The sequence below is a fragment of the Pelophylax lessonae genome (assembly GCF_965119305.1).
Source record: "Pelophylax lessonae genome assembly, chromosome: 4".
Lineage (NCBI taxonomy): Eukaryota > Metazoa > Chordata > Amphibia > Anura > Ranidae > Pelophylax > Pelophylax lessonae.
The window spans coordinates 244,866,644-244,877,640 of NC_138771.1; the positions used below are offsets into that span (position 1 = coordinate 244,866,644).

General features: G+C 41.4%; 1 protein-coding gene across 1 annotated transcript in view; it reads left to right on the forward strand.

Moving 5' to 3' along the window:
- Window positions 1–5,170, forward strand: part of ANO6 (anoctamin 6) — a 176,116-nt gene extending 170,946 nt beyond the window's left edge. The window contains exon 20 of the mRNA XM_082255319.1: window positions 3,972–5,170. Within this exon, the coding sequence (XP_082111445.1) occupies window positions 3,972–4,178 (207 nt within the window). The 3' untranslated portion in view covers window positions 4,179–5,170. The remainder of the gene's footprint in view (window positions 1–3,971) is intronic.
- The last annotated feature ends 5,827 nt before the right edge of the window (window positions 5,171–10,997 follow it).

Below are 10,997 nucleotides of genomic sequence, written 5' to 3' on the forward strand. Positions count from 1 at the left end.
CACAGTATATACACACACACAGTATATACACACACAGTATACACACACACATACACACAGTATACATACACACAGTATACACACAGTATACACACAGTATATACACACACATACACACAGTATACATACACACAGTATATACACACACACACACACACACACACACACACACACACACACACAGTATATACACACACAGTATACATACACACAGTATACATACACACAGTATACATACACACACACACACACACAGTATATACACACACAGTATACATACACACAGTATACATACACACAGTATACATATACACACACACAGTATATACACACACACTATACACAGTATATACACAGTATATACACACACAGTATACACACAGTACACACACACACCAGCACTTTCCATCTAAATATCAGCCTGCCTGATTGAACACACTGCTGCTGCCTCCATTTCCTGGCATGCTGGTACTTGTAGTGCTCCAGCAGTTCACAGACATTGCATGTGGTAATGCAGAAGAGAGGGAGGTGGTCAGGTAAGGAGTAGGGAGGTGCAGTAGAGATTGGAGGAGAAGGTTAGAGCATATCCTCCCTCCAGAAGCAGTGCACTGCTACTCACGCAGAAAAAACAACAGACTCAGAGACAGGAAGAGAAAACACAGCCCCTCCCCCCTCCTCAGCAGGGGAAGCACTGACAAGAATACATTTAGTTTATTTTCCCCAGCTCACCTTCTTCTATAAAGGCTGCAGCCCGTCCCACACTGCAGGCTGTGTACTCTCCTCTCCTCTCTTCTCCAGGTCGGCATCTCCTGCTGAGATATCAAACAAGGCGCGCTGGGGAAGGGGGCGTGTCCACTGTGTTCCCATTGGCTGAGGAGGCAGCAGAGAGGCGGAGCAGCTATAACCAATGTATTTTTTCAGTGAAAGGCGAGGCTGCAGTGAGAGACTTGCAGCCGGGAGAGGATAGTGCGCCCCCCACCTTGCGGCGCCTGGGCGCACTGCACCCTAAGCACCCGCCTCGGACCGGCCCTGACCCAGCCAAACCCGAAGCAAAGGAGTACACAGCCTGAAGGTGCGCCCCCACCCGGTTTCAGGGTGGGGGGACGTTTTCACCGGTATTCAGGACATTAGATCGAGCATCAACCACTACTACCGGTGCGATTCTTCCCTTCCAACATTTAAGTACCACAGGAAGCGGTAGTTACCGTTCCCTGAAAAGATCTTTTCCTTTACCTTTTCCTAAGATTAGTCCCGATACCTCACAGGAATCGGATCTGGTTGACCAGATAGGCCAAGTAGCCTCTAGTCGGGTGACTTCGGTCCCTGAAGTTCAACCAGAAAAGATCACCTTTCCTGATAACTATCAGGTATCTGATAAATGTGTGGGAACAGAAAACGACCAGACTTTCTCGGATGGTCGGGGCCAGATAGCTCTAGGGACGCCTGGTTCAGATCCAATCAGCGCCAGTGGTCCTAGAAATTCTAGGCTGGCCTCCTCAAGCCGGCTTGGCCGACTTGGACATGTTAGTCGCAGACGTTCCGTGGGAACTTCGTCTCAGGGAGTGTCTGTGGTCTCAAGGACCAATTTACCTTCGTGCTTTACAGTCGCTGGTTTTAATGGCCTGGCCATTGAGACCCAAGTACTGAAGGACAGAGGTTTGTCTACTTCAGTCATTCCTACCCTTATTAAAGCAAGGAAAGCGACTTCCAGCAAAGTCTATTATCACACATGGAAGACTTATATTGCGTGGTGCGAATCTTTAGGATTTCCTCCACGTACCTATTCGGTGACTCGAATATTGGCCTTTTTGCAACAAGGGGTTGAGCAGAAGCTAGCCTTGAGCACCATCAAGGGTCAAGTTTCAGCATTAGCAATCTTCTTTCAGAAGCCTTTAGCTACCAAATCCTTGGTGCGGAATTTCATCCAGGGGGTGCGGCACCTGGCTCCTCCAGTCCGCGCGCCCTTACCGCCCTGGGATCTTAATTTGGTTTTGTCGGTTCTACAGAAACCTCCCTTTGAAAACATCAGGGAGATTCCCTTGCTTACTCTATCCCAGAAGGTGGCCTTCTTGGTGGCTATTACTTCTGCTCGCAGGGTGTCAGAACTGGCTGCATTATCATGCCAGTCACCATACCTAGTGATTCATAGGGATAAGGTAGTACTTCATCCTAAGCCATCTTTTCTTCCCAAGGTGGTTTCAGATTTTCATCTGAATGAAGATATTGTACTACCTTCCTTGTGTCCTCAGCCCAAGCATCATCGGGAACATGCGTTGCATTCCTTAGATGTGGTTCGGGCAATCAGGGTATACCTGAAAGCTACGGAATCATTCCGTAAGACGGATTCACTTTTTGTGATCACGGATGGCCCCAGAAAGGGTTTGCCTGCATCTGCCGCGACCATTGCCAAATGGATTAGACAAACGGTGGTACAGGCTTATTCTATTAAGGGTCAGAGTCCTCCGTTCCCTGTTAGGGCGCACTCCACTCGAGCGCTCAGTACTTCCTGGGCCTTTCGCCATCAGGCGTCAGTGGTCCAGGTATGTAAGGCGGCCACCTGGTCGTCGGTACATACCTTTACAAAATTCTATAAAATTGATGTGACGGCATCGGCGGATGCCTCATTTGGCCGCAAGGTTTTGCAGGCCGCAATTTGAGGAGACCGGTGGTCTACCTCGAGGGTTTTTTTCTGTTTGAAAAAAAAAAAAAAAATTTGTTTTCTCTTTTTTTGGTTGAGTCTCATCATTAAGGATGAGCATTGTAAACTTCTAGTTGGCACCGGTTGGGCCTTCTAGATTGGGATTTGATGTCCATTTTCCCACCCCTCAGTTGTGATACTGCTCTGGGACGTCCCGAAGGTGGTGTATCACCGAGGACTACGTCTGTCGATGAGCGCTAGAGAAAAATGGATTTTTGTAAAATCTTACCGTAAAATCCTTTTCTCTTAGCTCATCGACAGACGTAGTCCCCGCCCCTCTGTTTTGGAGTTGGGTTGGGTTAAATTCTCTAAGCACTGCTTTTTCACATAACTGATTTGCTGAGGCAGAGAGAGAGAGGATATACCCTCTGGGACTGCCCCTAGGGTGTGGCCAGAGCTTTTTAATTTCCTGTCTAGTCCTGCTCCTGCGGAGGTAACATAACCCGAAGGTGGTGTATCACCGAGGACTACGTCTGTCGATGAGCTAAGAGAAAAGGATTTTACGGTAAGATTTTACAAAAATCCATTTTTTTGCAAACAGAGTATTTGTGTAACTGTCATTGTTTTCTATTTTTTCTTATTTTATTTATGTTCTGCACAGTTAAGAAATAAGTGTACTTTTATACAAAGCACACTTACTTTTGTTGCCCCTGTACCTTGACCTAAACTGTCTCACCTCACACTGATACTTATTGAAATCTGTCACCCGCGGCCTTCAGGGATTGTTTACATCCAAATCTGCAAGTCTGCCTCACCTGGCCAGGCTTGTCGAAGTCAGTCTCCCGACCAAGTTGATGACTCTATAGAAGTCTATAGGAGTGTAATGCACAGGTGTAGCCAGCAGAGTCTTGAGATGTAAACAATTCCTGAAGGCTGCACTAAAGCTAGGTTTACAATGTAGTGGGTCAGGGAACGCATGTAAATTGGAGGTTTCCCAACCCTTAGGCAAAGCACACTGCTCTTTAGCAGATGTGCAGGGGTTCCATTGCACACGTTGAAAAACACAACACGTTTTCCGGGTGCGCAAAAATGCGCGGTGCAGTTTTGTGTGCCTTTATCTTTTAAAAAGGTTTCAGGGGCTTTTTCCCCATGTTTCCCTCTGGTACATTAGAAGCCTGTTCAAATGAATGGGCTGCTGTGCCCACACAAACATGCCCACGTGGACACGCTACAGTGTGAACCTAGCCATCTTTAAGGTTACAAGTACATAATGTCATATGTTCTTTAGCTGATGTTCTTTATTGTTAATTGTAATTCTGTTGCCTTCTGACAGCATATTGTCTACTTCGTCAAGTTTATAATATCGTACCTTATCCCGGACATTTCTGATGAAACCAAAGACAAAATCAAGAGAGAGAAGTACCTTATACAAAAGCTTTTACATGAACGACATCTGAAACTGGTGAAAAAACAAATGGGAGGTCTAGCAGACAAAATTTTTAAAGGAATGGACAACTTTGGTGTAAAAAAATCTGACTAGACTCACAAAGGCTCTTTTTAGGTATGTGTATGTACATTCACATACACACTGCATAATGTTCTGGAGTTGTGAGGAGGAGCAACAGGGAAGGAAAACCTATCTTCATATACTGTACATACCTTTCAGAAGCCAAATAATTGCAAATATTGGTAAAGTTGTGTCTGACACAAAAAATATTGCATTTTTCCTATGAACAATTATACTGCTCTTTCAAAAATATTTAGTTAGATTTCATATTTGTACTGAAATGTATTTAACGCTGCTATATAATAGCTAGTATACCTATTCATGTAAATTTACATCAAATTATCTGGTAACATTTTCTGAATTTCATTTGAAGGTCCCACGATCCTCAGAGGGGGAAATTTTCAGGGGGTTTCTCCTATGTATAAGGCTTTTGGGTATCTTATATAGGCCTACCTATAATGGAAACCTCCACTGTACACTGTGTGCGTTTTGTGTGTGTATTTTATTATTATCCGTCCTTGTGTATGTTTAATATTCATATGGCCTTACCACTAACAACTTTGATGTACACGTGTCTAAGTAATGTATGTAATAACCTGTGTTAAGCCTATATAACAGATTGGATTGGCATCTCTGTATGGGTTACCCTTACCTGTTTGATAAATCTACAATGCTTATTGTAGGGAGTGAAACACACTATGTTATCTAAAAGGGAAAAACCACTTTATTAGAATGTTGCCTTATATTTCTTTATGAAGTTTGTCCTATAGTGCCTCTATTCTCGTCTCTATTACCACAGCTGGATCTGTGGTATGGATCGGCGAGTATTTTTCTGACAAATGCATAATTTTTTGAGAAGTGCCAAATGTGGCTGGTAAGACTGCAGTCTTAAGCATAAACTGTTTTCAATTCCAGCTGCAGCCAAAAAAGTATGAATATTGCTAGTATTTCTTACAGAAATTCTATTGTGTGCACATCAGATGAATGCTTTGAATTACTATGTATAATAAAACTGCTGACAGTCATAGCTGTGCTACGACATGCAGAATATGTTTATCTTATTTTCAGCAGTTTCTGTCATCTATCATTATTGTAGTAATATTGTAAAGTATGGATTTATAAGAAGTGTAATTTGATTTATAAGAAGTGTAATTTGATTGGATAATAAATCTAAGGGCTGAACCGTCTGTCCAATTGAAAATGGATTCCTGTGATCAATCTCTAAAGCTAACCGTGTGACCTGTGACTAGAGAGGAAGGGGTTCAGATTGCTGCAGGTGTTGTGAAGACACCTAAAAATGCTTGCACATACCTTCCAAACCTTCCTGAATTTCAGCCAATCTTCTCAGCAAAATTCTGGATAGTGTCAGGGCTTGCAACTAAGGCCCATCCCTACACATTACTATAAAGGACAATCTCACTAGCCATTAGGTATGTGCAGGAGACAGGAAGGTGAGGGCATTCTTTAGCACTCTCAGTACTTGTAAAGTCTTGTCTGTCAAAATGGCCTGAGAGTTCTGCATGACAGAAAGGTTATTAGGGGCTGCATCAATAAATATAATATAAAATATAAATAGGCCAATGATGCCAATGTTCAATTTTATTATCTTCATAGATTTACAAGTAGAATAATCTCTTTTTCTTTTTTCTTTACACGGTTTAATAAAGCCGGCAGAAATATGAATCCATCATTGTAAAGGTGCATTCATACCTTTTAAATAAATTATTATTTTAAATTGATTGCTATCCAGGTAGCGATAAAGCCATCCTTTTATTTAGTGCTTTAAAGTGCTCTGTCCCTTTAACTTCAGTTTCACAAGACCAGTACAAAATAGATAAAGGTCCGGCAACAAGGCACAATACAGTTTATGTTTAATACTTGTTAATTACATTTTTCCTGTATAACAAGTTCACATAAAAAAGGGAGGAAAAAGGGAACGTAAGGGTCAGACATACAGTATATCCATATCCATTGCAAATTATAATGTAGGATATACATGCTGGTACATACATATATCAAAAGATGACAGGGTATTCCCCAAAAGGTAAATAAAAAAAAAAAAAGGAGCATAACTACACTAGTAAGCAGGTAGTGGTGCAGTCAATATTCAGACAAAAATACAGAGTCAAGTCTCACAAATATTCCTTACACCAAAAACATAAGAAAAATGAAAACTAATTCACACAGAGCGGGGTCTTTCTACAATGAGAGCAATAGGGATACCTCTCTCAGGTGGACAAAGGACAATAATATTATTGTGAACAAACAAGCATGTTGAATTCTTGATGGGTGTTTAGCAACCAGAAAACATGTCTAAGAAAGAAAAGCATGATACAGTTTAAAAGTCAGTAGAATATTAGCAATCCATCAAGACATAAACGGGGAATACAATACAAAGCAAGGTTGACGCATCTCAGCCCCTTCCCGGGCCTTAGTCGTAATACACTTATACAAGACCGGTGGCCTTTACACTCTTTCCCCCGGGCCACCAGTCTTGTAACCTCCCTGTTGTAGTACTTTAGACAGCGAGTAGTGAAGTAATTACATCCAACTTGCTGTAGTTGTTTGACCCAGGGGTCTCTGAGTACCGGTCTGATTCATCCACTTGATCTGCATTCGCTCTCAACTTTGTCTGCATACACAACCACAGCTCTCACCTCCACTGGAAAATGCACCCATCATGTCCTACATTTGACTTGGCATTATTGGAAATGTAGTTCTCTTTCCCAATGCAGAGGTTTTTATTTAGCGCCTGGAAAGTGAGCAATTTTCAGTGAAACACTGACATCACAGTGCTATAAATTCACAGAGATCTCAAAAAAATAAGCCCTTTTCTGGTACAATTTGACACCAGTTTACTTGGGAAGGGGCAGAGTATCTTGAAAAAGTAATTTAGCAGAATTCTGGAGTTCAGCTTTAAGGCTACCCAGGTTAACACAAGGTGTTAGGTGGAAACTCCAGCTATACTTGTTCCATAAAATGATGGTGACATAACCATGCATACATGGTTTTAGCTGAACATGTATGTTTATGCACTAAGAAAACACCATTTGAAAAAGGTGTCTCCCAGATAAGCTACTTCTGACACCAATGATCGTATAAGCGATCTGTAAGACGGAAAATCTTCCTATTGACCACCACACTAAAGTACCAAGAGTTGTGGATAAAGTGAGAAATATATATATATATATATATATATATATATATATATATATATATATATATATATAATATATATATGTGGCAGGGGTTCCCAGAGACCAGGAAATTATATCAAGTGTTCCTCCATGTTAAAATAATTGAGAAAGGTTGGCCTACATGTTAAAATGACTGCCACCCTCAAATAAGGATACTGCCTCCGACTGAACATGACTGCGATCAAGCCTGGCAATTGGCTCCTTAGGCACTGAGCAGTGAATTGTGGGAGGCATAGGAGAAAGTCATGTTTGTCACCATAGGCAGAACATGCCAGGCTTCTTCTGTTGGCATCAACATTATTTTATTCACAAAGTATTTAATAATACTGTAGTCCAGACAATTTAGCCACCGCATAGCCATTTTGACTTCAATTTCGCCATGCTTGTTCCAGATTATTGAGGTTAAGTTTGGAAGCAAGAGAATCAGCAGGACAAACAGACTTACATTTTTGTAATTATGTCTGCAGTGACAGCAGAACTATATTTCTCATATGAAAGGATTACTTGAAAGAAACTAGGTTGTGAATATTTACAGATATATACCCCTCTTTGTGCTTCCTACCAGGATTCTCAAATATTTGATAACTTGGGTAAATACTCTCATATTGCTTCAGATATATTCCTATTGCCACTCTTGACTCTTAGCTGCATATTTGTAAATGGTATTACATGTACTTCATATAATGTTTCTTTGCTATATGTTTTGTGACATTTTAATATTAGGATGTTGACCCGATATTGAAAAAATAAGATGAGATGGAAGATCGGTCGCACAAGGGTCACTGCTATTTGGAAAACAAAGATTGCACTCATTTTGTTTTCATGGACTGTTTTAATTGTGAATATTTATGAATTCATAAATTGCATTATCACGCAGGTATAAGTTTTAGTGCCGGTTCACACTGCCGCGACCACTAAAATCGCCTCATAAGGGGCGACTTCTAGCGCGACTTTTAGCGTGACTTCAGTGCGACTTCGGCGCGACTTAGCGCGACTTCGGCGCGACTTGTGAATTATTTTACGCGAGACGACTTTGTATTTGGCCAATAAGAATATGATGTGTTGTGACCTAATTTCCCTTTCCTGTTTTTTTTTTTGCTGGCATTTATCGGGCATTTTTTGGGCGTCTTTGGAGGCAGGCATGTCTTTAGCGTCTGGGGGGTCTAAAAAGTGTACCTGTGACGTTTCATCTCTGTAGCATGTCCAGAACCAGAAAAAAAAGAGCATTTTTCTTATTTTTATGAGCACATGAATATGGCTTCTCTCCACCTGGCCGTTGTTCTTGCAGGCATTTATCGGGCATTTTTGGAGTGGAGGCAGGCATGACTTTTTTGGGATTTAGTGTATGGGGGGGTCTTAAAAGTGTACCTGTGAAGTTTCAGCTCTGTAGCATGTCCAGAACCCCAAAAAAATATCATTTTTCTTATAATTATTAATACAGCAGTGTGGCAGCTTCTCTACACCTTACATTTTTTTCTTGCAGGCATTTATCGGGCATTTTTGGAGGCAGGCATGACTTTTTTTGGATTTATTGTCTGGGGGGTCTAAAAAGTGTAACTGTGACGTTTCATCTCTGTAGCATGTCCAGAACCAGAAAAAAAAGATCATTTTTCTATCATTTTCCATTTTTCGCTAGTGTGAATGGGCTGTTAAAGAAACTTGTGCATATACAGTTTGCAATGTGTAACACAAATATTTTACATCTGGTTTTGCACCTGTATCAGTTGCAATTTGAAAAATTCTCAGTGCCTAATCCTCTTTTTACAAATGAACATGCAATATTAAACAGTGTACCTTTTAAACCTATAAAATGTTGTCATGTTAAACCAAAATACCCTATAAATACCTTGCAGTGAATCTATGTTTTAAGCGTAACTCTATATCGGTTTAGAAAAAATGGACATAGCATTTAAATTTACTTCTATTTTTTTTTTCTTGAAATTTGGGCTTTTTGCACAGCAGGCTAGCCATGAATGTTAGTTAATTGCAGTGCCATTTATTTTGAATGGCATCCCAACACACAATGCAATGCACTACCATGCATTATGGTGTGCTGCAGGTGCCCTTTCCGGGCCAATATGGTGCATTGGCAGCCATCACAAATCAATGGGCTGCTTTAACCCTTGTTAACACGCAACATAATGCACCAGACCAGAAAGGTTTGAATGGAGCCTTAAATAAAAATGACCTTTCTAGTTCAATCTGCAGCTAGCTAATGTTTTTGTAAACTGCCAAATAAATTAAAATATTACTTCCTTGTTCGGGGGGAAAGGGAAGGTGTGTGCTGTACACTTCCTGCTGAAATTAGCTGTTCCTGGCAGTTTTTCCATTATTACAGTTCTGGGACTGATCATGTGACTAATGTAAGCTAGCCATCAAACTGAGTACTCCGGACTTAGGAAGTGACTGCAGGAAATAGAAGGTTGTTAGAAGTCTTGTGTATGTCTAAGCAGAAACTGAATCAAGAAGGACAGTGCAATAAAGTGTGCTAAAATTCAGATTTTGCTGATTAATAAGCTACAGGCTCATAAATTATAGTAACTATTAAAAAAAATCCATACCTAAACTTCAACTTTAAAGTGTTTGTAAAGGCAGAAGATTTTTTTTACCTTACTGTATTCAATGTAGTAAGGTAAAATAAAAACCTCCCCCCCCCCCCCCCAAATACATAATTGAGCCCAATCTCGATCCAGCAGTGATGTGCAAAAGAGCCAAGGCCCTTTATAGGTCTCTCGTTCCTGATAGCCTCAAACACTACAGTAGGAGCCATTGGCTCCTGCTGCTATCTATTAGAGCCAGAACCAGGGGCCGATCCCCGCTCTGTGTCAAAAGCCTATTATTTTTTTTCTTTTTGTTCAACCCAGAGGGCTGCATGGAAAAAAAACTGACAGCTCAGGTCAGAGCCAACAATATGATGTTAGTACAGCAATCTCCCTTGCTGTGCTATTTTTTTCTGACACCCAAAGCCATTTAAGCCGCCTGACATTCGGCCCGTATCTACTAGGCTAAGACTCAGAGCAGGGTTCACGAGTAAACACACAAAAATTCTCACTCATGGGGGGGGGGGTTGTTGGGTGGAGCCAGGAGCGCGGGCGGGGGACCCCAAAAAAGGAGTATCGAGACTGCTCAAGATGATGATTGGCTGCTAGGACTGCCATGTATCCCAGCAACCAATCACCTGCTGGTTAACTTGAGAAGTTAGGTCCTGCTGCCCCCGCCCAGAATTGAACAGCCTTCCGCTCCTCGCTCTGTCTACAAAACAAGTGGCCAAGGTTTGGGGGAAAAGCTAGCTCCCTTATTGGCAGCGGGACCACTGTGGTCTAGATAGGACAGTAACTCAGTCTGGATCAGGACCATAGTCTGCCATTTAGTGATGCCTGGTATAGACAGATACACAGGGGCAATATGAGCCAATGAACTGTATAGATTTGTAAATAGCTCTTTATAGATTTCTAAACAAATTTCTCCAGTATCCCTGGACTTTTTATGCAGAACTAATTTGTAAAGTATATCCAACCTTAGAGCTGAATATCAGACCAATGCACTTAGGTATATAGTGGGGAAAAAACATTAAATGCAACTGGTAAAAATACCTAAATTTGGATCTTGTAATCCTCTGCACCTAACGTGTCAGACTGGCATAGGGAGGGGCCAG